This window comes from Eubalaena glacialis, chromosome 15, assembly GCF_028564815.1.
Source record: "Eubalaena glacialis isolate mEubGla1 chromosome 15, mEubGla1.1.hap2.+ XY, whole genome shotgun sequence".
NCBI classification, from domain to species: domain Eukaryota; kingdom Metazoa; phylum Chordata; class Mammalia; order Artiodactyla; family Balaenidae; genus Eubalaena; species Eubalaena glacialis.
This window is the reverse complement of record NC_083730.1, coordinates 93682155-93708461: the sequence shown is the minus strand read 5'-3', so window position 1 is coordinate 93708461 and position 26307 is coordinate 93682155. Positions and strand designations below refer to the sequence as shown.

The following is a 26307-nucleotide window of genomic DNA, read 5'->3' as shown; positions in this document are numbered from 1 at the left end:
TGGGGTTTATCCAAACACCTGGGTGTTTCTCGTTTGGCTATTATGAATAAAGCGGCTATGAACATTCTGTGAACTTTCTTTTTCACACCTAGGGCTGCACTGCTGAACCATAGGGAGGCCTACATTTAACGTCACAAGAAACTGCCTCATAGTTTTCAAAGTGGTTGGCTCATTATACACTCCTACCAGCAGTGTATGAGAATTATAAAACTGACCCACATTCTCACCAGAATTTGAAACTGTCAGTCTTCTAATTTGAACCATTCTGGTGGGCGCAAAGTAGTACCGTTGTGGGTTTGATTTGCATCGCGCCCATCCTCAGATCCACGGATTCTTCTGTCGTGCTCAACTGACAGTACCATCCAATTTTTTTTAACCAAGGATGTCAGTTTTATTTCTTTAGGTTTTTTTCTATTTAAAAAGTTAATGTATAAATTACACAGTAAAATTCACCCTTTTTATTGTACATGCCTAAGAGTTTTGACAAGCATATGTAGTTGTGTGACACCACCACAATTAAGACAAAAGCTTCCAGCAGTCCGTAAAATTCCCTAAGCCACTTTATAGTCAGCCCCTCCCCCGCCCGCGGCGACCACTCCCCTGCCTGTCCCTTTGCGTGAACGTCCAGTGAATGGGGTCACACAGCGTGGAGCCTGACACCTTAGGTACAGCTGTGCATCCGTTTCTGGGAAGCCGTGGGTGCCCTCAGGGCTAGGGTGGTGAGAAAGTAACCTACTCCAGCTAAGAGAGTAATCCGAGCCCGAGAAGCCAGACGCAGAGACGAGTCTGCTGCAAAGTTAACAGGAGTCACGCTGCGGCTGGGAAGTCGGCTTGCTTCGGCGGAGAAACTCGTTCTCTAGAATCCCAAGCTGTCAGAACCTCCGCTGTTTGAAAGTGTGTCCGTGAGAGTAACATACCCGACGTTCGCCTGTAGGATCTTGGTCGCTTTGACCTGCCGAAGCAGCCGCGTTTCCACCCAGCGCAACACAAAGCTGGTCGTTTCCAGGGAAACCGGAGCGGTTCATTTGTGGTCCCGCCGCGACCGGAACCTGGGCCCGGCCAGCCTGCGGGCTGAAGCCCCAGCGCAGCATCCTCGCGGACCGCACAGCCGCGCCCCGAGGCCCGCCCAGGACGACCCCTCCCCCGGGCACCCCGCCCCGGGCCTCAGGGACCGCTGGACCCGCCCCAGGGGGCCGTCCGCCCGCCCGAGGACCCCGCGTGCTGGCTGCCCGCGCCACTGCCTGACAGCGTCCTCTCCAGCCCCGCGCCTGCAGGGACTGCGGCCGCGCTCCTCCGTCGGGCCGCCGGGCGCGGAGGCGAGCGCCCTGTCTCGCGCGTGCAGACCCGGCCCCGCGCCGGCCGCCTCCGGGCGCTGCGCCGTCAGGCAGTGGCGCGGGCAGCCCGGCACGCGGGGTCCTCGGGCGGGAGGACCTGGGCGGCGGCGGCGGCGGCGGCGGCGGCGGCAGGGCGAACGGCGGCGATGCTGTGGCCGCGGCTGGCGGCGGCCGAGTGGGCGGCGCTGGCCTGGGAGCTGCTGGGCGCCTCGGTGCTGCTGATCGCGGTGCGGTGGCTGGTGCGGCGGCTGGACAGGCGGCCGCGGGGCCTGGGCCGGAGCTGGCCCCCCGACCCGCCGCCCTGCGCGGCCGCGGGCCCAGTCCCTGATCCAGGTAAGGCCGGTCCGCCGGTGGGCCCGCGCCCCTCCCCGGCCTGGATCCTTCGCCCCCTCTTCCCCGGCCCGGGCCCCCCGGGCTTCCGCACCCTTCCCCTCCCGCCTCCCGGGGCTCCCGTCCCCGGCCTGAGTCGGGGGTTCTGGGAAAAGACCTGGAGTAAAAGTCACGAGTCCTCCGCGCACAGACGGTGGGAGAGCGGTGAGTGTGGGAGCCCGGGTGCCGCATCTGTGCGCAGTTTTGCTGGTTTGAGCCCCTGATTTGACTGAGAAGACCGTGTGCGCCCTGCGCGCATCCGGAACGCGCCTTCGTTCAGTTTTCGTTCACCCTCTTACCCGCAAGTCTGGTTTCTTTCTGGAGGATAAGCAAGAGCTCCTCAAGTACTCTGATAAGAAGATGAAATTTTATTAGCAGAAAGCATAGTTGATGACACCACCTTGAACTCTCAGGGCGAAAGCCGTCCTTATGGGTGACTTAGTTTTTACAGCTGAGGAAACAGGCTCCGGGAAGGTCCCGCTCGGCAGAGATGACACAGGTCCGAGGCAGAAGCCAGGTGGGGACGTAGGCCTGTTGACACGAGGTCCAGCTTGCCTTCCAACCTGTTGAGATGCTGATTGTCCTACCTTCTCTCATCCCCTTAAGAAAGTTTCAGGTGGTACTTTTAGGAAACAGCATGCTCATTTGTCCAGTTACACTGTCGACACTGTGCCAGAGAACCCAGCGCAGGACGCCCGAGTCGAAAGGCTTGCAGACCCTAAAGCTAAAGGACGTGCGAGGCCAGTGGGGTCTGGGGCTAAGAGATTAGAGTTTGGAGTGCCCTATTCGTTAAATTCTTTTTTAATTTTTAGCTTTCATTTCTAAGTCATTAGTACAGAGTAAGTAAACACCTGTGAAAAGATGTTCGACATCACCATCCAGTAGTGAAATACAAATCGAAGTTATAATGAGATATCACCACACACCTATGAGAATGGCTAAGATAAAAAATACCGACGACATTTCGTAATGCTGGTGGAAATGCTGAGAAACTGGGTCTCATTTACTGCTGGTAGAAATTTTAAAGGTGCAGCCATTCTGAGGTCAGACTGCCAGTTTCTCAAATAGTTGAACCTGTACTGCACTCCTGGGCATTATCCTAGAAAGACGAAAACTTATTTTCACGCAAAAACCCATATGCGATTGTTTATAGCTTTATTTGTAATTGCCAGAAACTGGAAACAGCCCAGATGTGTCTCGAGGGGTGCATGGTAAAACTGGCACCTTCAAGCTGTGGAATGCTGCTCAGCAGTGAGGCAGAACTATTTTTTTTTTTTTTAATCAGTCATCAATTTTATACACATCACTTTATACATGTCAATCCCAATCGCCCAATTCAGCACACCCCCATCCCCACCCCACCGCAGTTTTCCCCCCTTGGTGTCCATACGTTTGTTCTCTACATCTGTGTCTCAACTTCGAGGCAGAACTATTGAGCCATCAGCAACTTGGGTGGAGCTCAAGGGCATTACGCTGAGTGAAAAAAGCCGGTCTCAGAAAGTCTGTAGTGTACAATTCCATTTATGTAACATTCTTGAAACGAAAGTATTGTAACGACAGAGGGCAAATGAGTGGTTGCCGAGGGTAGGGGACAGTGGCGGAGGTTGGATGTGCCAGTAAAGGGTCAGTAGGAGGGAGATCTTTGTGGTGATGGAACAGTTCAGGAACTAATCATGTCCATGTGAAGCATATGTGTGATAAACGATCATGGAATTACATACAAAGACCCACAAGAGGAGAGTGACTGCAGAAGGTGGTGAGGCCGCGGTCTAGTTCGCTATGCTGCGCCAGGGTCAGCTGCCAGGTTTGCATGACGCACTGCAGTGTTTACGGTGTGCCACTGAGGGAAGCCACGTGATGGGTCCACAGGACCTTCTCTCTGTAGTGTTTTTCAACTTTTTGTGTTTATTATTATTACAAAATAAAGAGTTAAAGAAATCCTGTATACATCCACTTAGGTTCCCCAACGTTAGTATCTTACATAATCACTACAAGTAGGAAAGCCAGGAAGTATTATCCAGTCTGCAGACCTACCTCAGTTTCCTATACCTGTACCTTTACATCTCTGTCTGTCTATTAGTCAATGGATGGAGGTCTGGCAGACACTTCTAATTCCAGCCCAGGGTCAGCAAACTGTGGCCCACGGGCCAGATCCTGCCCGCACCTGTTTTTGGAACACAGCCATATTCTTCCTTCTGTGGCTCTTCTTGAGTGTTTGGGGGGACTTTGGCTCACAAAGACTCAAAATTTACTCCCCAGCCCTTTACAGAAGTTTGCTGAGGGCTTCTCCCTTCTCAGTGAGGAGCCTGGCTCTCATTAGCCACAGTATATACAATTATTTGCTGGTTTCTAGAACACACATAAGATAGCTTCAGAATTGCTCGCCTCTACCACTGTGAAAACCCACCTGCCAGCTAGAGTATAGTGTTTGTCTGTCCTTCCTCTGTCTTTACCCTTAGAGGACGTGGTCATGTGTTGTTATCTCTCAGTTAGTACATTCCTTCTCCCCCACTTATTATGATACTCACTTGTAATACCCTTGAGCGAATTTGTTTTGGTTTGTATTCCACTTGGGGGTCTCCCCCTGTCCATTTGTTTATCTACGTATTTTTTGTGTATGTGAATCAAACATGCTTCTAAAAGTCAGAACATGTGAAGGCGTATTCAGAAGTGCTGCTCTCCCCTGCCCTCTGTCCTTCCTGTCTGGTTCACACCCTCCCCTGAAGCTAAGCAGTCTCATTATTTTCTGCTTTATCCTTTGTTTCTTTTCCACACATGAGCAGATACTTGTATATTGTATTAAGAATATTAGTAACAGGGCTTCCCTGGTGGCGCAGTGGTTAAGAATCTGCCTGCCAATGCCGGGGACGCGGGTTCGAGCCCTGGTCCGGGAAGATACCACATGCCACGGAGCAACTAAGCCTGTGCGCCACAACTACTGAGCCTGCGCTCTACAGCCCGCAAGCCACAACTACTGAGCCCATGTGCCACAATTACTGAAGTCCGCGTGCCGAGAGCCCATGCACCGCAAGGAAGAGCAGCCCCCGCTCGCCGCAATTAGAGAAAGCCCGCGCACAGCAACGAAGACCCAATGCAGCCAAAAATTAAAAAAAAAAAAAAAAAAAAATTAGAAACAGAATGTACATGTTTGTCTTTATTCAAGTTGACTTTCTAGCATACTATGTATTCTCCAAGGCTGATAAGCCTATATTACTCGATAACTTCATAGCCCTAACTGACATTAATGGATAATTTGTCAGTGTCAAACACATCCATTTTTTTATCTAATTCTCATTACAAGCTGAGAAGCAGATCTGTTATGTCCATTTTATAGATGAGGAAACTGTGGCTTAGAGTTACATAACTTGCCCAAGCTCACCCAGTTAGTGATATAATGTAATTGTTCCATTTAGGGCTTGCTTGGTTACAAGGACAGAACCCCCTCAGACTAGCCTATCTTAAAAAGGTAGCTTTCGGGACTTCCCTGGTGGCGCAGTGGTTAAGAATCCGCCTACCAATGCAGGGGACACGGGTTCGAGCCCTGGTTTGGGAGGATCCCAGGTGCCGCAGAGCAACTAAGCCCGCATGCCACAACTACTGAAGCCTGCGTGCCTAGAGCCCGTGCTCTGCAACAAGAGAAGCCACCGCAATGAGAAGCCCGCGCACCGCAACGAAGAGTGGCCCCTGCTCGCCTCAACTAGAGAAAAGCCCGCGCGCAGCAACGAAGACCCAGCGCAGCCAAAAATAAATAAATAAATAAATAGGAAAAAAAGGTAGCTTTTGAGTAAACACACAGAGATGGTTTGCAGAAGAGAATGTTATCAGGATCGGGTGGATTCCTCTCTGTTAACTCCTAGCATCTGCCCCAGTCGCCCCTACCCCTCAGACTTTGCCTTGCATGTGGCTTCAGCCTGTCCTGTACCTTTCATATCAGTTCCTTATCACTTCTGTTGCCCTTATACCCAATATTCAGAGACTACCCTTAGGGGTGCTCCCTGAGTGGAATCCTGTGGTCAGTTGGCCTCCCCCTTCATGTTCTTTGGCAGCTCTAGAGGGGGCTGTGCAATACATTCACTGTTTAAAATAAGTAATAGCCATTTTTGAAATCTTGGAGGGGGGGGAGGGTGGTATCATAAAAAGTTATTACAAAAGAAATATGCAGAAATTTCCATCATCCAGCTGCAAGTATTAGGTATTAGTATTTTGTGAGTCTTGTTTTATCTGTCACTGCCCCCTCTGTTTTGCTCTCCTGGAGTAATTTAAAGCCAATCCTGGGATACCCTATCATTTCATCTGTAAACACCTCCTAAAACCCTCTACTCTAGCTTCACTGATACACAGTATTAACATGTCCAATTCTTTCTTGATCGCCTCTTCGAGTTTCTCTTCTTTCTCACCTGTCTTTCAATCTTTGTTGTTACTCAGATCCCATTCTCGGCTTACTGACCTTTTGTGTGTTCCTTGTTATCCCTGGGTTATAACCACCGCCTATGGGCTCATGACTCCCAGAGCTGTTTTTCTCACTCTGAGCTTCTTATCTTCTGAATCCCAGACTTGAAAATCAAAATGCCCACTTGATGTGCAGTGGGTGTTTCTAATGCTCAACGCCTAAATCCCCATTTGTTCTTTCATATTCCCTGCCTTGGGTAGAATCTCTTTCCAAGCATCTAGGCTGGAAATCTAGGTATTATCGTAGGCTGACTGCAATCCCTCAGACACCCCCCCGAGCCCAGCATCTAATCTGTGGTTAAGACATCCTTTTTCTCTAGTCTGAGCACTCATCTCCAGCCCCATTAACTGCAGCAGTGGCCTGTACCCCGTCATTTCTTACCTTCTCCCCAGTTCTGGCTGACCATGCTTAAACCTGTACCCCATAGATTTAACTGCTCTTTCTGTAAATATATCGATTAAAGCTCCAGCTGCAGTTCACATCCACTTGCTTGGTGGCTGAATAACTTGAACAAGTTACTTAGCTTCTCTGATTTAGGATCTCCATCTGTAAAGCAGGAGTGAGCAATGGTGAAAAACCTCCATGTGGAGTTATCGTGAATTTTAAATAATTTAGTGCAGGCAGGGTGCTTAGGACAGAACCAGGCATGTGGGAAACCCCCCAAACGTTAAACATTAGCTGTTTGTTTTCAGTATTAGCAAAATGACTGTGGAGCTATCTGTATGCTCTTCTGTTTAAATCTTTGCATAATTTCTCATCACTTATGAAATAAAGTGCAAATGTATCTGTAGGATAACTTTCTGCAGTTGGAGTTTTGATGCATATTATCCAGTTGCTTTCCTGGGGATTTGTTCCTAATCACACTGCAAGTGACAACTAATGGGTGTGCCTGTTTCCCCAGCATGCTGACCTCCCTAGAATGTTGGTGTGATCAGATCATGTCACAGCACTGGGCTGTAAGATTCTTATCCAAATGAACCAGACACTGCCTATCTTAATCTTGTTTAGATTGTTATAAATTCGGAAACAAAAACCTAATGAAAATTCTCATAGAAAGTTCATAGACTCCAAAGAATATGGGGAAATAGTGGATTGAAATGAAACTTTAAAGCCAGCTTTTTTTTTTTTTGGCCGTGCCATGAGGCTTGCAGGATCTTAGTTCCACGACTAGGGATTGAACCCCCTGCAATGGAAGCACGGAGTCCTAACCACTGTACCGCCAGGGAATTCCCTGAAGCCAGCGTTTTTGCCACTTTTTAAAAATTGAAGTATAGTTGATTTACAATATCATATTAGGTTCAGGTTACAGCATAGTGATTCAATATTTTTAGATTGTACTCCATTAAAAGTTAAAGTTATTACAAGATAATGGCTATAATTTCCTGTGCTGTACAATCTATCCTTGTTCCTTGTCTAGTTTATACATAGACATCTCTTAATCCCATACCCTGATCTTGCCCCTCCCCTCTCTTCTCTCCCCACTGGTAACCACTAGGTCCCTATATCTGTGAGTCTGTTTCTTTTTTGTTGTATTCACTAGTTTTATTTTTTAGATTCCACACATACGTGATTACACACAGTATTTGTCTTCTCTGACTTATTTCACTTAGCATGATACCCTCCTTGTCCATCCATATTGCCACAGATGGCAAGATTTCATTCTTTTTTATAGCTTTGTAGTATTCCATTGTGTATACATACCACATCTTTATCCATTGATCTGTTGATGGACACTTAGGTTGCTTCCATATCTTGGCTATTGTAAATAATGCTGCTATGAACATTGGGGTGCACATATTTTTTCAAATTAATGTTTTTGTTTTCTTTCTAAGAGTGGAATTGCTGGATCATATGGTAGTTCTATCTATCTATCTATCTATCTATTAATTTATATATTTAATTTGGCTGTGTCGGTCTTAGTTGCAGCACTTAGGATCTTTGTTGCAGCATGTGGGATCTTTCGTTGCGGTGCATAGGCTTCTCTCTAGTTGTGGCGCGAGGGCTCTAGAGTGCATGGTCTTAGTTGCCTGGCGGCATGTGGGATCTTAGTTCCCTGACCAGGGATTGAACCCACATCCCCTGCATTGGAAGGCGGCTTCTTAACCACTGGACCACCAGGGAAGTCCCTATTTTTAGTTTTTTGAGGAACCTCCATAGTGTCCTCCATAGTGGCTGCACCAATTTACATTCCCACCAACAGTGCAAGAGGGTTCCCTTTTCTCCACACCCTCTCCAGCATTTATTATTTGTAGGCTTTTTGATGATGGCCATTCTGACCAGTGTGAGGTGATATCTCATTGTGGTTTTGACTTGAATTTCTCTAATAATTAGTGATGTTGAGCACCTTTGCATGTGCCTGTTGGCCATCTGTATGTCTTCTTTGGAGAAATGTCTATTCAGGTCTTCAGCTCCTTGGTTAAGTTTATTCCTAGGCATTTTATTCTTTTTGATGTGATTTTAAACGGGATTTATTTTTTACTTTCTCTTTCTGGTAGTTCATTATTAGTGTATAAAAAAGTAACAGATTTCTGTGCATTAATCTTGCATCCTGCAACTTTGCTGAATTTGTTTAAGAGAAGATGTACTTTACAGCCATCAGATTGATTTTTGTTGTCTTGGGCCTAGGTGAAATGACAATGGATACCATCTTGGCTCGATTGAAACTCCTGAATCCAGATGACCTTAGAGAAGAAATTATCAAAGCTGGATTGAAATGTGGACCCATTACATCAACCACAAGGTTTATTTTTGAGAAAAAATTGGCTCAGTCTTTATTAGAGCACGGTACACTGCCTTCCCACCCTCCCGACCACGCCGCTGCAGGTGCCCCAGCCCTGGGCCAGGACACACAAAGGGTTGTGAAGTCTGCGGTAGGGAGCCCGGCTGAGCGGGTCAGCTTTTCTGAAGACAGAGATTTTGGTTATGGTGTGGGCTTGAATCCTCCGGAGGAAGATGCTGTGACTTCTGAGACCCGCTCAGTGCCTTTCAGTGCCTTGGCCAGGGTCGGCAGCCACAAAGCCATGCTGCGGGCCTCTGCAGAGCCGCCTCTGTACTATGGGGTGTGCCCAGCGTACGAGGACGCCCCGGCGAGAAATGGTAATGTGACCAGCGCCGTGGTTCTTACACAGGTGGTGCGTGGACAGCAGGGGGAGAGGGGTTTTGAAAATCACAGACTACAGAGGAGAAGAAAGAAGACTTTAATCACCATAATCTGATCACTCCAAATTAACCATTGTTAGCATTTTTATATAGAATGCTCCTGAATTTTTTGTAAATCTATATAGAAATTTTTAGAAATTAAGAAAATTGGATTCTGTGGAGATATACTTCACTTACAAATATTTATGGGCTGGCTCCATTTTTTGATTAACCATCTCCCTCTCTTTTTTTTTAAATAAATTTATTTATTCATTCATTTATTTATTTTTGGCTGCATTGGGTCTTCGTTGCTGCACGCGGGCGTTCTCTAGTTGCGGCGAGCAGGGGCTACTCTTCATTGCAGTGCACGGGCTTCTCAGTGCGGTGGCTTCTCTTGTGGAGCACAGGCTCTAGGTGCACGGGCTTCAGTAGTTGTGGCACGCGGGCTCAGTAGTTGTGGCTCGCGGGCTCTAGAGCACAGGCTCAGTAGTTGTGGTGCACGGGCTTAGTTGCTCCGTGGCATGTGGGATCTTCCCGAACCAGGGCTCAAACCCACGTCCCCTGCATTGGCAGGCGGATTTTTAACCACTGCGCCACCAGGGAAGTCCCTCTCCTCCTTTCTCCTTTTTCCTTTTTTTTTCTTTTTTTAAATTCACTGTAACCTGACCACCTCTTATATTAATGAATGCAAATGGCCAATGAAGGTATAAATAATTTTCAACATTAAAGAATTGTAATTTTAAACAAGACTAAAATAGATAGAATTGGAAAGAAGTAATGAAAGCTTGATGTTGATCAGAATGAAGTTGCTTTTTGTAAAACAAAGTATATATAATGTTTACATTTTATATATAGTCTATAAAGTAAAAGTGAAATTTCTTCCTCCCCAGCGGAATCTTACTCTGTAGAAGTAACCACTTAATAAGTACTTTTGTGTATCATTCCTGACCCTACTTACTATGTTTTATTCGTATATATAAATTTATCTTATTTTTATTTTTAATATATTTTAATTTAAATTTAAGAAAAAAATATATCTGTATGTATGTACATTGTTTTTATTTTTATAAAATTGGTAAGTATAAGTGTCCAGTCAAAAGGTATGCATTTTTAAAACTTTGAGGGCTACTGCCCTCCAAAAGGTGTTATCATTCACTGTGGATGAGAGAGTAACTTTTCCAGTCTCTCTACTGTACAATATGGAATGTACATTTTTATCTATCTAAAAACAGAAAACGGGTGTCTTGTTTCTGTTCCATCAACCATACTGCATGTTATTAAACTTCCCTTTTTGTCTTTCAAATAAGGGAAATCTCTATCTTGTTTTAGGTCTATTACCTTTTTTTTTTTTCTTTTTCCCCTTGTGTATTTCATTCCTGTGACTCATTTATTTTGTAACTGGAAGTTTGTGCCTCTTAATTTCCCTCACCTTTTCCGTTAATCCACCCACCCACCCACCTCTGGCAACCACTTGTTTGTTTTCTGTATGTTACTCAGTTTCTGTTTTGTTTGTTCCTTTGTTTTGTTTTTTAGATTCCACATAAGTGAAATCATATGGCATTTATCTTTCTCTGTCTAACTTATTTCACTTAGCATAATACCCTCCTTGTCCATCCATATTGCCGCAAATGGCAAGATTTCATTCTTTTTTAAGGCTGAGTAGTATTCTTGTGTGTGTGTGTGTGTGTGTCTGTGTGTCTGCGTCTGTGTATATATATACATACCACATTTTCTTTATCCATTCATCCATCGATGGACACTTAGGTTGCTTCCAAATCTTGGCTATTGTGTTGTAGATAACGCTGCTGTGAACATTGAGGTGCATGTATCTTTTTGAATTAGCATTTTTGTTTTCTTCAGATAAATACCCAGAAGCGGAATTGCTGGATTACATGGTGGTTCTATTTTTAACTTTTTGAGGACCCCCGGTACTGTTCTCCACAGCGGCTGCACCAGTTTACATTCCCACCAGCAGTGCAGGAGGGTTCACTTTTCTCCACACCCTCATCAACACTTGCTATTTGTTGTCAGTTACCTTATTTATATGGGTGTAGTCTATTTGTATTTATTTGATGATTTGCTTGGTCATGTCTATTGACCTTTTTTTAAAAATAAATAAATAAATTTATTTATTTATTTATTTATTTTTGGCCGCATTGGGTCTTCGTTGCTGTGCGCGGGCTTTCTCTAGTTGCGGCGAGCGGTGGCTACTCTTTGTTGCGGTGCACGGGCTTCTCATTGTGGTGGCTTCTCTTGTTGCGGAGCACGGGCTCTAGGCACGTGGGCTCAGTAGTTGTGGCTCGCGGGCTCAGTAGTTGTGGCTCGCGGGCTCTAGAGCACAGGCTCAGTAGTTGTGGCACACGGGCTTAGTTGCCCCACGGCCTGTGGGATCTTAGTTCCCCGACCAGGGATCAAACCCACATCCCCTGCATTGGAAGGCAGATTCTTAACCACTGGACCACCAGGGAAGTCCCTAGTCATAGTTTTTTACTTACTTTTTAAAATTATTTTTATTTAGATCGTTGGTCCATAAATTTTATTTTTTAGTATGGAATAGTATCCTTGAATTTAAAAACTATATATATAGGTACAAAATATGTATCATTTATATCCATGTACATACATACGATCAAACTTATTGTGTTCTTTTCACTAACTAAAGCCTTTTTTCTTGAAGATTAAAAATCTGAAATATTAATAAGAGAAGAACCAGACCACTGGCTAACAGTCGTTAGTTACCAAACCCAGGGCTTCAAGTGTGAATTAAGTGACGGTGGCTGCAGTTACTCATCTCTGCTTTTCCCGCACAGAAAGGATTCACGTTTATGAAGACAAGAAGGAAGCCTTGCAAGCTGTCAAAATGATCAAAGGATCCCGATTTAAGGCTTTTACAAGCAGAGAGGATGCAGAGAAATTTGCTAGAGGAACCTGTGATTATTTCCCTTCTCCAAGCAAAACCTCTTCACCACTTTCTCCTGTGAAAACAGTGCCGCTCTTTAGCAGTGGTGGGTTAAAAGGTAAATTATCTAGCAGTTCGCGTCTGGCATTACTGTCAGATTTACTCCTGGGTATTTTGTTCCCTCTTTCCGGGTAACTAGTTCTCCCCACCTTTGAGAGCAGCCCGGTTTGCTGGGAACCGAGAGCTGAGGCCCAGGCCGTGGAGCAGCTGGAGGACGGTGGGTCAGTGGGCTGGTCTGGGTGGAGGTGACAGGGGCCACGTGGGTCAGGCAGCTGCTGAGGGGACCGTGGGAGAAGCCGCGAAAGGGCCTCCGTCACCTTCTGTTCTGTCCCCTTTGTCACACTCTTGCTCCCTGCGGCCTGTTGGGTTCAGGGCCTTTTTAGGTGCTGAGACCTTTCTACTTCCCCCCCTGAAGCTACACCTCCTTCTAGGTAGGACTGTGGCACCTGCTTGGCTGCAGACGATTCTGTGGTAGCTGAACCGTCCAGCCAGAGAGCTGGCCAGCGCCACTCCCAGCTCAGGACCAGGGTCTTGTGAGGGGCCTTTGTTGTCAGCATCGTACAAAACCCCGGGGTCCCAGCCTCGTCTGGTCCCCTCCCCTCCGTGGGCTCACGGCTGCTCTGCTCCCCGGGCTGGCTGGGGTTCCCGAGGATGCGCCTCTCCTTGCAGACAGTTGGCCTTGGATCGAGAGTCCGTGTGCCACCTCACAGAGGCCAGAGTGATTTGGGGCGCTTAGAGGCCCCTCACACTTGGTGAAGGTTCCTCAAGATAGCCTTCCTACCTCCGCAGGTGTCGTGATTCAGCCAGCAAAAGTCCCTCTTGGCTCCCTGCCTTTCTGGGGATGCTCCTGGCTCTTGGACGGTCCCTTGCGAGTGTGGGTGGTGTCTTGGCCACGTGCCCTCCCACTCCTCCCCCGCATTCTCCACAGAGCCTTTCCCTCCCTGCCGTGGGCTGGGACACACATCCGTCTGCTGTGGATCATCTTGTTTCTTACTTTTCACTACAAGGAGATCGTCAGCCTCTGTGCGAAAGATTTTTCTTGCCCTCAGTGACGCGCATAGTGGATGATGAGAAAATGTGAACTTAAATGTTCTTAAATTCTGTCTCTTAACAGACGGGCTGTACTTGTCTGATTCGGAAACAGCAAGCAAAGAGCGAGCGAACAGTTATAAAAGTCCCCGTACGCAAGATCTCACTGCCAAACTTCGGAAAGCTGTGGAGAAGGGAGAGGAAGACACCTTTTCCGACCTTATCTGGAGTAATCCCCGGTATCTGATTGGTTCGGGGGACAACCCGACCATCGTACAGGTAAGCCTGCTTCCAGCATCATTAGCGTCAAGACTGCGGTGACGAAAGTGAAGCCCAAAATCTGTGGTTTTGTTCCAGGAAGGATGTCGGTACAACGTCATGCATGTTGCTGCCAAAGAGAACCAGGCTGCCCTGTGCCAGCTGACCCTGGCGACTCTGGAGAACCCCGAGTTTATGCGGCTCATGTACCCGGACGACGAGCCGCACATGCTGGAGAAGCGCATCTGCTACGTGGTGGACCTGTACCTCAACACACCTGACAGAGGGGTGCGCCTCGTAGCCGGGCTCAGGGCGGAAACGGTGTGGGGTGTTTATTTACCGCGTCCCTGCACTGCGTCAGCTCAGAGGAGACGCGCGTTCCTTGAGGTCAGAGAGCTTAGAAAGATACGGTTGGACCCAGACCCGCTCACACGTGAGACGTGCACCCCGCTGGCCGGCGCGCCTGGGTCCCAGCTGGGGTGGAGCCGCCCCCAGGACACGTCCCTCCTGGCCTTGTTCAGAGAGTCCCGAGCTGATAGGAGGGTGGGCGAGTGCCACAAAGCTAAAGGGAGAAGGACGTAGAAAGGTTTTGGTGCCTTGTAGTCTAGTGTCCTAAATATGTCTTTCTTTAAATTTTTATTTCATTTATTTCTTTCTTTATTTTAGCCGCGTCAGGTCTTAGTTGCGGCATGTGGGATCTTTCGTTGCAGCACCCGAGTGTCTCTCTAGTTGTGGCATTGGGTTTTTCTCTCTCTAGTTAAGATGCGTGGGCTCAGTAGCTGCGGCATGCGGGATTAGTTGCCCCGCGGCACGTGGGATCTTAGCTCCCCGACCAGGGATCGAACCCGCGTGCCCTGCATTGGAAGGCGAATTCTTTACCCCTGGACAACCAGGGAAGTCCCAGTGGGGAGATGGTGCACAAGGCTTAAGTAAGGATTCTTGAAACAGAAGAGTTTTTACATATTCATATGAGGGAAAACCCAGGGATGGCTGAGAACCAAAGATTGTTTCTGTTCTGAGAGAAACCTAAGGGTTTGAGAAGTCGTGGTGGGCAGGAGAGGGAATAAAAAAAGCCTATTGGATTATTTCGTAACATACTGAATATGATACATTGAACCGCAGAATTGCAGACAAGAATAACTTTTCAATTAACAAGAAAGAAAAGGGGGAATGGGGATGAATTTGGCCGTGCTAGCAAAATTAAAGAAGGGCATAAAAGAGAAAACGGTGGTCACGTGAAAGCAATATTAAGTGCGAAACAGGGCAGAAGGAACAAAATCAAAGTCCGTGAGACTAAGTGTGAACAAAACAAGGGTGTGTGACAGCTCAGTCGGGAAGTGTAGCTCCTCCGTGTGATGCAGAACGTGTGCCCGGCGGGACGTACAGTCTTCTCTTAATGCCTGTGCAGCGCTCGTTGAAAATACGCATCTGTGGATCCACAAAGACCACTGAATGAATTCTTGAAACTAGATGGTACAGGTCACATCCCCTGACCGTAAGGCGCTAAGAGTAGGCATCGCTTCAAGCGCCTGGACTGTGTAGCAAGCCCAGGGGCTCCCCAGAGGGTGTGGTGTGGAGGAAAGGCTGGGTCACCAGGCGTGGCGGGAGGGCCCGCAGCCCGCCGGCCACGCGGGAATGGGGCAGAGGCTGGGGTCACGTTGGCGGGGCTCGGAGCAGGTTAGAGAAGGACGTTATGTGCGTGAGGGAGAGGGGTGGCCAGAAGGAGAGGGGTGCACGGGGCCTGTTGCGGTCTGATGCCCTGCACGCCGAGTGGACACGGCCGCCCCGATGTGCAGCAGCCCCGGCCCCGTGGGGCTGGCTGGGAGCTCCGCCGATGCTGGAGCCTGGGCCACAGGGCTGGAGGCGACTCAGGTGGACCGTGGACCAGGCAGCGCCTGACTGGAGCACAGGTCGGCTTGTTCTCCCTGTGTCGTCTGCAGCTGTGGAAGGCCGGCCGGGGGTCACCTAGTGGAGGGGGTGCTGGAGCCGGGAGTGTGGGCACGGGCAGCAGGGCCCTTGGGATTCCAGGGAGCTGGGGGAGAAGCTCTGGGGATGCAGCGTGGCGTCCGGAGGAGGGACCTGAGGGCTGGAACGTGCGGTGGCCGCAGGTGGACTTGAGCGGGTTCTGTTTGGGACGTGCTGCCTCTGAGCCTGAGGCTGTCCAGGTGCAGGTGCCGAAGGTGGTGGCTCCACAGCTCGGGGGGCCTGCTGGTCTGCGGGGAGCCCGGGGAAGGACGCCACCAGGGGCAGGCCAGCACTGAAAAACCTCGTGAAGTCAGGAGGGGAGAGTTTCGTTTGCTGCAATATTAGCGACTAGAGAAAGTTCCGAGTACAGACCAGATCGTGGTCTTTGCTTCATTCTGGATGTTGTCTTCATCTGTTTATTTTGCTTTTTGAACATTGATTTTAAGACATTGTACAGGGCCCTGAGTCGTTAAAGCTGCCATTTGCTGAGCAGGTGTTACACCCTAGCTCCGTTGTAAGCTCCCCACAGGCACTAGACATGCAGGAACTGGGGCGCCGTGCTGGGCTCACGCCCTGGCATAAAGTGGGTGTGTGCTCGCGTGCCAGTTACTTTTCACTTATAGAAACACTGTCTTTTTATAGTCTTTTATTTCTGAGGGTTTTTGTTTGATTGTTTGTTTTTACTAAATACCTATTTTTACCTTAAAGCAACCTTATGAAACAAAAAAGTGTGTATAAGAAGTAAGTGTTCTTCCTTTTCATCTCTCTCAGGGCTACGACACACCATTGCATTTTGCTTGTAAGTTTGGAAACGCAGATGTGGTCAATGTGCTCTCTTCACACCCTTTGATTGTAAAAAACCCAAGAAATAAATATGATAAAACACCTGAAGATGTAAGTACCTGTTAAAATGCTATTACTACATAGTGTTAGAAATGAAAATACATAAAATTACAGTCTGCGATCACAGCTATTGTGAAGACTCAGGTAACTCTGTGTGAATGTGTTTGCCTTGTGGCACATCTTAGAACCCTAATTGTTGAGTAAGATGTACTCTGTGAAGAAGATGCCTCCGTAAAGCCAGGAGGGAGCGAACTGCCTCAGTCTGCTGATTTTATTTCCCTGAAGCTGGTGGTCACGTTGTTCTCAGCAGCGCACTGCCTTTGTCAGGTTCCCTCTGTGAGCGCTGCGGCTGACCAGGGCCAGAGGGAGCAGAGGGGGTGGTGCTCCTGCTGCTGCTGGTGGTGGTGAGGATGGTGGTGGTGAGGCTGGTGGTGACTGCCTGATGGATGGTGGAGATGGTGATGATGGTGGGACGATGTGCTGGTGAGGACGCTGCTGCTCAAAGTAGCTGACGTGTGTTGAGCTCAGTGTGCACCAGGCGCTGTCCTGAGCCCCTCCCCGGCATTCTCACCTGGCCCCCACAAGCCTTAGGAAACAGGCCTTGTCACGATCTGTCAGCAGTTGAGCACAGTGTGCCTTAGAGAGGGCAGAGGTGCCTCTGTGCAGTGAGGTGGAGAGGAGAGTGGGCCTGAAAGAACTGGAAGATGGTTAATTTGTCCCAGGCATTGGAGTTGTTAGCTGGCCTGGACCTGCCAGCCCTTTGGAAGTAGAATCTGTAAGGTCCTATTCTGGCAGTGACACTTCCTCTGTAGTTGCTAGGATTATGTAAGTCGTGCCCACTTCTGTAGAAAGTTTAGAATACACATAAAAAGGATAAAATTTACTGGACAATTCCGCAACTCAGAAATTAGCATTATTTTGCATAAATCTGACTCAACTTTCTGTGTGCATGTGTATGTATATTTTCTCAATATAAAGTGCTATTTGGTAACACGTTTTTAAAGCGTTGGACATCTCTCTCAATCAGTTACAGAATTTAAAAGAAAACACTTGCACTACTTGAAGGGTCCACTGTGCGGTTGTAGTTTGTTTCTGTCACAGGCTGGCAGGAGGTGGTAATTTTGTGGTTCCTTCCTTCTTATTTTAAGGTTATTGGTTTTTTGGGGTTTTTTTATTGTTTGTAGCTAAAATGTTCACAGTTCTCTAATGGCTGAGAACATCGATTCCTGTAGTTGCAAGAATAAAACTTGTGTTCGTGTTAGATGGGAGTTGTATGTCAACCCAGCCAAACCATAGCAGACAGGCTCCTAGCCAGTCAGGTGCCCAGACCGGAGGTGCGGGCGTGTCTGCACCTCTGCTCTGACTTGATGGTGCACCTTAAGATTTCCTTTCCTTGCAGAAAATGAGGAAATGTAGAGCAGCATGAAGAAAGAAGATAAAACTCACCTGTGATCTCAGAGTTTGTTCTTCTTTGTCCTGGCCCCTCGGAGCCTCTACAAGACGAGAAGGAGGGTTACACTGTTCAGCACACGTCTTTTACTGTGGGCTTTATGAAATACTCAGCATTAGGGACTGTCCTTGTTTCGTTGACTTTAAAACTTGCCTTTATGAAATCGTTTTAATGATAAGAAGATGTGATAAATCAGATTTAGAGCGTTCACGTACTCTGTTTTTTTAAAAATAGGTTATTTGTGAAAGAAGCAAAAATAAATCTGTGGAACTGAAGGAGCGGATTAGAGACTATTTAAAGGGTAAGTGGGGAGTGGGCGCCCGAGGTGCGGCCCACGGTGGGGGAAGGCCTGGGCGGCGTCTGGGCCGGGCCTCGCGTGCAGGAGTGAAGCGTGGGCCGCTGGGACCCTCCGAGTTACCCTGTGTGCCACCTCCCGTTTCTGGGAGAGTGAGTTGTCTGTCATTTGGCTGTTGCTCACGGCCTTGCCCCTCGACCTCCGCGGCCCTCTTCCTCGGGCACAGCCTGCGGGGCGGCGGGGAGGCGGGAGGGGCCTGCCTGGAGCCCCTCGGCCAGCCGGTCCTCCGCCCCTGCGGCCTCGCCACCCCGGATCGCCGCGCTCCAGGCCGAGGACCCTTCAGACCGTGGCCTGCGGGGCAGCGCTTCCCACTCGGCTTTCGAGGCCGCACGCCTCTGGACCCAAGTTCCCGGCTCTCAGGCCGCAGGGGCGCGAAGGTAGCCAGGGGCGGGAGGCCTTTGCCAGCTCTTCCTCTGCCTTGTTTCCGGGCAGTTTGAGGAGTTGGTCCCACTCGCTGGATGGCCTTGCCACGGATGCTTGAGGCTCTTTGGCCTCCCCTGTTTGCCCGTCCTTACTTCTCTCTCGGCTGCCATTCCTACCCGACTCCCACCTTGGTCTCCGTTTAGTGCACGGGTCGGCCAGGCCTGCGGTGGCGCCCGGCGGCCACCACTGTCGCTCACCCGGTGTCTCTGGGCCTTTCCTGCCACCCCCCGTCCCTGTGGCCTCACTGCCTTTCTTCTTTCCAGGTTGTGATTCTAGGTCTGTTTGGAGACGGGCGTTCAGTGATACAAAACTGTAACATACGAAACAGAAGAGGGGGCTGGGGAGGGAGGGGGGGTAAAACATGTCTTCTTGGCAATGTTTCTCCAGCTCGGCTTCCGCTGCTCTGGTTCACAGGTCCTGCCTCATAAGAACCTGGGGGTGAGCAGGTGTTTGCCGCCCCCCCTCCTCTTCTCTTCTCCTTCTTTTTACTTCCCCGCAGAGGAAGAACGCAGGGCTCGTTACGTGCAGGAGTCCGGTGTGGACTGGCCTCTTGCCCGGGTCCTTCGGCTCCGGAGCTGTGGCGGCCTTTTTATTTACTGTTAGCATCGCTGACTCGCGTGCAGAGCCCGTGAGGTAGCAACTGCACTGTTTCTCAGGCTGGTTCCCAGGTGCCTGACGTCCACTGGGTGCGGGGCTGTCCACGCAAATGGTCCAGCCCCGGTGTGTTTCCTCTCCCAGGTCACTACTACGTGCCCCTCCTGAGGGCAGAGGACACGTCTTCTCCCGTGATCGGGGAGCTGTGGTCTTCAGACCACACGGGCGAGGTCTCTCACATCGGCCACAGTGGAGGTGGCCCCAGAGACCCTGTTCTGACCCTGCGAGCCTTTGCAGGGCCCCTGAGTCCGTCCAAGGTGAGCGTCTGTGGAAGCTTCTGGAATAGCTCCTGGCCATCCCACCAGAATGCTGGGTTGTTCCAGCCTTTTGCTTTGTGCTTGGTCACTGAGACCAGGACCCCAGGGAGTTGTCAGTGAGGCTTCAGAACTTCCCTGGAGAAACGAGTGTCTTGACCCTGTTCTTTTTTTTTTTTTTTTTTAACGTCTATTTACTTATTTTTAAATTTATTTTATTATTTTTATTTTACTTTTGGCTGCGTTGGGTCTTTGTTGCTGCACATGGGCTTTCTCTAGTTGTGGGTAGCGGTGGCTTCTCTTGCTGCGGAGCACGGGCTCTAGGCGCTCAGGCTTCAGTAGTTGCGGCACGCGGGCTCAGCAGCTGTGTCTCATGGGCTCTAGAGCACAGGCTCAGTAGTTGTGGCGCACGGGCTTAGTTGCTCCGCGGCACGTGGGGTCTTCCCGCACCAGGGCCTGAACCCGTGTCCCGTGCATTGGCAGGCGGATTCCTAACCACTGCGCCACCAGGGAAGCCTGACCCTGCTCTTATTAGCCAGGGCGGGTGTGTGCTGAGCCATGCTTCTGAGAAGCGAGGTTTACCTGGGCTAACGCTCCTCACACCAGCGTCACCTGACTCCCCTCCCCCAAGTGCCCATGGCCCTTTGCACACCATATTGCCCAGGTGGCTAGGCTGTCCATTCCAGGGTCCTTGGATTTGTACTGTCACTAGGAAACTTCCATTTGCCAACTCTGGTGTTCACTTCCAGAAGTCAGGTACTTCATACGCTGACCTGTATATAATCTTTCCTCTTAAAATAAAGTTGTAACTGTCAATAGTTAGTTCCCTGAAACTGTAAAAATGTTAGGATTAGATTCAGCTGCATGAAATACCGAAAGCACAAATATCTATTTTCCTGTCGTGTGATGGGAAGGTGACGCAAGGCCCTCGGGGTGGCAGCTCTGCAGTGTCTCCCTCGGGGCCTCCTGGGGCAGCTCTGACCCTCAGCCCAGCCCAGGCCTTGCCAGGGTCCCTCCTGGCCTCGCCGGGACGCAGCCACGGCCCCTCAGCTCCAGGGCAGGTGGGCATGTTGCCCGCGCTGGGTTGGTGGGGGAGGGCTGCCTGGTGACGTGGGTGCCTTGCGCAGCCCAACACACTTCTGTTCTAGGCGGAAGATTTTCGCCGACTCTGGAAAACCCCACCTCGAGAGAAAGCGGGCTTCTTCCACAGCGTCAGGAAGTCTGATCCGGAAAGAGGCATCGAGAGAGTGGGAAGGTACTTAAAGGGCACGAAGTGACAGAGGGCCGAGTGCTGGCGTCACCTCGTGTGCTGTGCCCTCGTGTGCTGACTGGGGCTTTCAAAACAGTAGTTCCCAGAAAGCACTGACTGGAGATTTTTAAGGCCTTTTCACTAAGGTCTAATTCCTTGCAAACGGGCCCACTGCAGCTTGTGCAGCAAAAGTCTCTGTTAAACAGTCCCTCCCGGGGGTGAGGTGGCCGAGGGGCATGACAGTGTGTGGGAGAAGGTGCCACACAACGAAGGAGAAAATCAAATACAAGAGGGGGGGTGTGGCCAGAAACTACTAGTGAAAGAAGTCCCTGGAAAGTGTTTTTTTCCACAGTTAAGAAGCTAATTTACAGTGTAAGCAAATAAAGCTTAATTGAATCATTTTAGAACTTTTTCTCAAAATATGTGCCCAGCTTTAGCTTTACAACTTGAAAGTGAAAAGGACCTCTAAATGTTCACGTCTGGCCCAAACCAGAATCATCTCCGACTTTGTACAGTTTTATGAGAACCGAAATGTCCTCTGTTAGTGGAGTTTTACCGTTTGCCCTTTTTCTGGTCTCTCGTGAGTGTTGGTGTGAGTGGTACACTTTGTTGGGGTCTCCTTTCTCCCTGTGACCTTGGCTTGCCCTGTAACGTGGTCTTACCCCGTGAGGGAGCGCTGCTTCAGGAAGTGGAGTGTATACTACTTCAGCCCGCAATTTAGGATAAAATGGAATTGTAGCCAAGGTTGCAGGTGCCGTTTTGGCACTTCCAGTGTCAAATGGCCCTTTTCTATTTAGTCAGTTCTGTGAGTTTTTCTTTTGGTCTCACAACTGGTTAATTTGCTTTATTCTTACAGGGAGCTGGCTCATGAGCTGGGGTATCCCTGGGTCGAATACTGGGACTTTCTGGGCTGTTTTGTTGATCTGTCTTCCCAGGCGGGCCTGCAAAAACTAGAAGAATATCTCACTCAGCAGGAAGTGGGCAAAAAGCCCCAACAAGACACGGGAGAAAATGCAGCCTGTCTGCAGGAGGACGCCTCAGCCCTCGGTAAGAACATGCAGTGCGTCCGCGGTTGGCGGGGCTGCAGCCCGTCCTGTGGCCACATCTGTGGCAACCAGCCGGCTTCCTTCTCATTTTCCTGCCTGTGAGGGGGAACAGCTGGGCCTGGAGCCTGGAATTCTGTCTGCGGGCTCCTGCTTGCCTTTCCCAAGGCGTGTTGCAAGTGGTTTTCTGTCGTGGAATCTGAGGAGGAGGCTTGGAATGCGGGAGTGACTCGTCACAGGGTTTGTGCTGTGCGGGGTGACACCCCACAGCCCCCATCCATACCGTCTCTCCTTCACAGGCCGTCACAGGAAGTGCAGCAATTCGATCTCCGTGAGGGCGTTTCTAGATGAAGATGATGACATGAGTTTGGAAGAGATCAAAAACCGGCAAAACACAGCTCGGAACAACACCCAGCCCACGGTGGCTGCTTTTGGAGACTCGGGGTGTGACATCCTCCCCTTGGAGCAGAAGACAGACCTCATAGAAGCCGCAGCCCCGAGCAGTCCCCGCAGCAGCAGAAATGGGTTTTGCAGCCCCCCGAGTGACAGCAAGGCCCTGGGTGGGAAGAGGCCAAAGGCCCCAAGTAGGGAGGAGGCCTTCCTGTCGCCTGTCTCCGGCTTGACTGTGGAGTTTGATAAACTGAATTTGCAGAATCTAGAAAGTAGCTTTTCTAAGACACCCAGTCCAACTGTGAAAACTAGAGATAAGAAGATCCTGACATCAAGAGTGAACACAGCAGAAAGTGACATGTTAGGACCTCTTGCTGCTGACAAACTCGGGAATGACCACGGAAGGACAGAGCACGGAATGTCAGCTGGAATGGCTGACATGTGCCTGGACCCCGACAGTCCCACGCAAGAGGCCCGTCACGGTGGCGGTTCTGAGCCCTCGGGGGTCCCTGCCTCCAAGGAGCCCGTCCAGAGCCTCTTCCTTTTTGGGTACGAGTCGGGAAGCACACACATGTCGAGGGGCTGTGGGCACGGGCGCCACTGTGTGATTCCCAGACAGTTCCCTCCACCCTGGCCTGCCTGATGGGCGCTTGTGGTTCCGTCTCCCTCCTGAGTCTGTGGCTCCTCGGGTGTCCTCCAGGCCGGCGGGAGACGGCGGCCTCCTTGCTCACTCGTCCTTGCAGCCGCTGTGCTTCCCACGATCACTGAGCTGTCCTGTGGGTTTAGTTTGTTTTAGGAAGAAAGGTCGTCTTGGGGTCGGTCTCAGTTGCCCAGCTGATGGCCCGTCCCACCTTCTGCTCCATCATCCTGGAGGGGGGTACGCAGAGCGCATCTTCCCAGCGGGGCCGGGGTCTCCTCCCCGCGGGCAGTGTGTCCCACCGCTGCCTGGATCTCGGCCCGACCGCCGGAGCCTGCGGTGGCGGTGCTGGGCCCTCACACACGCCTCTGTTGCTCTGCGGGTTCTGAAGGGGGCGGTGGTGCCGGATGCGTGTGTGGTCACGGCTGTTCTGCTTCTTTCTCGCGCCTTCTAGAGAAGAGCCGTCCAAACTGGATCGCGATGTTCTGGCGGCCCTGGAGTGCGCGGACGTGGACCCTCACCAGTACCCGGCCCTGCACAGATGGAGGAGTGCCGTGCTGCGCTACTCGCCCACGGACAGACAGAGGTACCGCGGCCCGGCAGACGGTGTCGCCGGGTTCATGGGGAGCTCGCCGAGCTGACGGGGAGCTCCCCGCCCTGTGGCCGGGGGTGGCAGAGCAGAAGGGGTGCTGCTGAGAGCAGAGGGGGGCGGGGCGGGGCAGCCGGGGCTCTGCTCCGGTCCCACGCCCCTCGTGCGGGACGCAGTAGTGTGAGCTTGCAGTCACGTGGGAGGCACCTCTTCCCGGAGCCCCAGCGGTCCCCGGGGCGGGGGCCCAGCTCCGGCCTGTGGCCTCCGCTCTCCCCACCCCGTCCCGCCGTCCCTGCTGACCGCCCGTTCTCGGTTTCCTCAGCTGGCCCAGCCCCTCGCTGAAAGGGAAGGTGAAGTCTCAGCTGCTGGACATCGGTGGCCCTCCTAGCGGCGGCAGCCCCGGGCGCTACAGCCCCGCTCGCAGGGGCCACCTCCACCGGACGGCGCGCCTGGCCCAGCTCGCCACCTTGTAGGGCCCGTGCGCGCTGCTGGGGCTGTCAGCTTGTTCTTTGGGTTTTTTTAAAAAAAAAAAAAGGGAAGAAGAAAGGTAATGTGTTTATTGCTAAAGTTTCACCCAAAAAAAGAATATATTCCGATTAATTTATCAATCCTCATTTAGAGGGTAAAAGAATTTTAGAAAATGCAGATGTCCTGTATAAAATGTAGCTTTCTGATATTTGGAGAGAAGTGGGTGAAAGCAAACTCAAGACGCAGATTTTCTGGAAACCGTCCATGTGGTGGCGACAGGCTCCAGTTAGCTGCCCCAGGTGCACAGGAGGGCACCAGAGAGGCCGGGGTGCCCCGCGGGCCCCCATCCCCCGACAGCAGCTGCGCTCACTTCAGCTCTGTTCCTAAAACACAGGTGAATTTTGTGCCTCTTCCTTTGCTGGGGAGGGTCTTTGACTTCCTGGTTCGTGACAGAAAAGCCTCTCTGCTTTGCTGGTGAGCCCCGCTGATTAGACACTGGCGAGGTGGGCATCCAGGAGTGAACGAGCCTTCAACGTGTCGGAGACTTGCAGCGACACTTACAAGTTGAGTCATTTGAATGAGTGACCAGAGGATGAAACTAGCTTTTCTCTTGGAAAAAATCTAGCCGTTGGGAGTCATGCAAATAGTCACACACAGCTCCCGCACCAGCGGTCACTGGAAGGTATTTTCTTTTTCACCAGCACTGGACCTTTCACAGCGCACCTTATTTAGCTGTCAGTGCAGTGGTGATAGACTAACCTGAAAGTCGTTTCCTAGTCTCGAAATGGACCCCATACTTCAGAACGCATTTCAGTTGGATTTGCTTTATGAAAGCGCGTTGCGTTTTGGTACAGAAAAGGAAGGTTTACTTTGGAGGACGTATCTGATCCCAGCTCCGTTCCTTTAGTGCAGTTTGTCTTCCCTCCCCCTTGGCTGTACCTGCTGGAGGCTCTGTGCGCACAGAGCTTTCTGTGCCAGGACGCTGCAGCCAAGCTGAGGGCTGTTGCTCTGGGTGTCACCAACGACTGCTCACAGCAGTGTTCTGGGGACACTGCCAGTGTGTGATCCAAAGTGAAAACTTCTAACGCTTCTGCTGAGTTCAGTGCCTTTTGTAAATCACTTTTGGTTTTCCCGAACTTACTTACTTTTTGAGAATATACAGTGATAGAAAGTAGACGTGAGATTTTTTTATTTGTAAATATTCTGAATTTAAATTTATGTTAAAAAACCCAAAACAAAACATTTCTTTCACACGATAACGAGAGACAGGTCAGGAATATTGGAACCAAGATTTGGATTTTAAAATTCAAAAGGTTGTTACACAGGGTGTTTTCACTTGTGTAGCAGACGACTTAAGTATAAGACAGAAAAATACATTCTGTTCTAAAAACCAAATGGCATTTTTAAAAGACATCTCTACTCTCAAAGAAATCAGAACACAGATGTAGTCATAGTGATGATCTGTTTTCTCTAAAATTTGACCATGCCGTCCTATATATTATTTTTGTAAATATTCAGATGGAAGTTGTTAAACTGGTGATTTGCCCTTATTTTGCAGACCGCTATTCCTGTTTTCTGAAGTTTAGGCCTTCTTTGACTATTTCTCCACTTGTTTGTATAAGTTGGCCCCGGTTCCACTGAATGCATTGTCGTGTGTCCTGTGGTGATTTTGTCTTTTTAAAACTACTTAATGAAATAAATTATTTTTAAAACCACGTGGTAATCATTCTGAGCTTTCAGAAAGACCTCTCTCACCTGTGCCCAGGCAAAGTGTCCTTTTTAGCAAAATTTTAAGCAGTTATTTTGGTTAAACAGAACATTAATCTGAGAGTGGTTTATTTGCTGTTTGGGGCCCTTTCTTTCCTAACAAACACGGTTGTGAAAAATCTTGGCATCAGTTAAACTATCAGATATTTTATAACTGCCCTGGGAAATGGGGAGCCTTTTTGTGACATTGACAATCAGTGTGTAGTTTCTTCAGTTGGGAAGAGGTGACGGGAACCCCCTGATGCAGGGGGTGGTGGCTGAGGTGCCATGGGCTGCAGTGCACACAGCTCCAGAAGGTTCCCCGCTCCTGGACCCAGACGGATCCTCTGGGATAGTTAGTTTTTGGATGTTTCCAGAAGCATTCGCAGCTCAGAGGGAACAGCTGTGGGGTGACTGCCTCGTCAGGCGTCCCCGGCCGGGTTTGCCCCCCAGGCTGCTGGAACCGTGCAGGTCTGTGCGTGCGGCGGAGGCCCGCAGGGAGGGGTCTCTGCTTACACGTGCCCTCGGGCTCCTTCCTCAACCGTCTCAAAAGAAAGAAAATATTTTGGAACAAACAAACAGCAACACAGTCAGTAGGAACCACTACTGTTCCTACTGTTGTCAGTTCAGGAGCCCTCCCGTTACACGGGCTCTTGGCGTGGTTTTCCATTTTGGTCAAACTTAGGACGACGTTCCCGACGTTT

At 50.0% G+C, this 26307-nt stretch overlaps 1 protein-coding gene across 1 annotated transcript; it reads left to right on the top strand.

Moving 5' to 3' along the window:
* The first annotated feature begins 1458 nt into the window (after positions 1-1458).
* On the top strand, positions 1459-25572 carry ANKLE2 (ankyrin repeat and LEM domain containing 2). Its single transcript, XM_061169464.1, has 13 exons — positions 1459-1667; positions 8779-9249; positions 12102-12308; positions 13365-13558; positions 13637-13825; positions 16274-16396; positions 18030-18096; positions 19312-19484; positions 20630-20736; positions 21587-21777; positions 22073-22712; positions 23255-23386; positions 23712-25572. The coding sequence occupies exons 1-13, from the start codon at positions 1481-1483 to the stop codon at positions 23860-23862; spliced, it is 2832 nt and encodes a 943-aa protein (XP_061025447.1). The 5' UTR covers positions 1459-1480; the 3' UTR covers positions 23863-25572.
* The last annotated feature ends 735 nt before the right edge of the window (positions 25573-26307 follow it).

Bases quoted from the DNA above. Each gene is read 5' to 3' on its own strand.
- ANKLE2 (XM_061169464.1), top strand. From the start codon at position 1,481: ATGCTGTGGCCGCGGCTGGCGGCGGCCGAGTGGGCGGCGCTGGCCTGG. The intron at 21,778-22,072 runs GTAAGAACATGC...TCTCCTTCACAG, and splicing joins GGAGGACGCCTCAGCCCTCG to GCCGTCACAGGAAGTGCAGC. The intron at 22,713-23,254 runs GTACGAGTCGGG...CGCGCCTTCTAG, and splicing joins CAGAGCCTCTTCCTTTTTGG to AGAAGAGCCGTCCAAACTGG.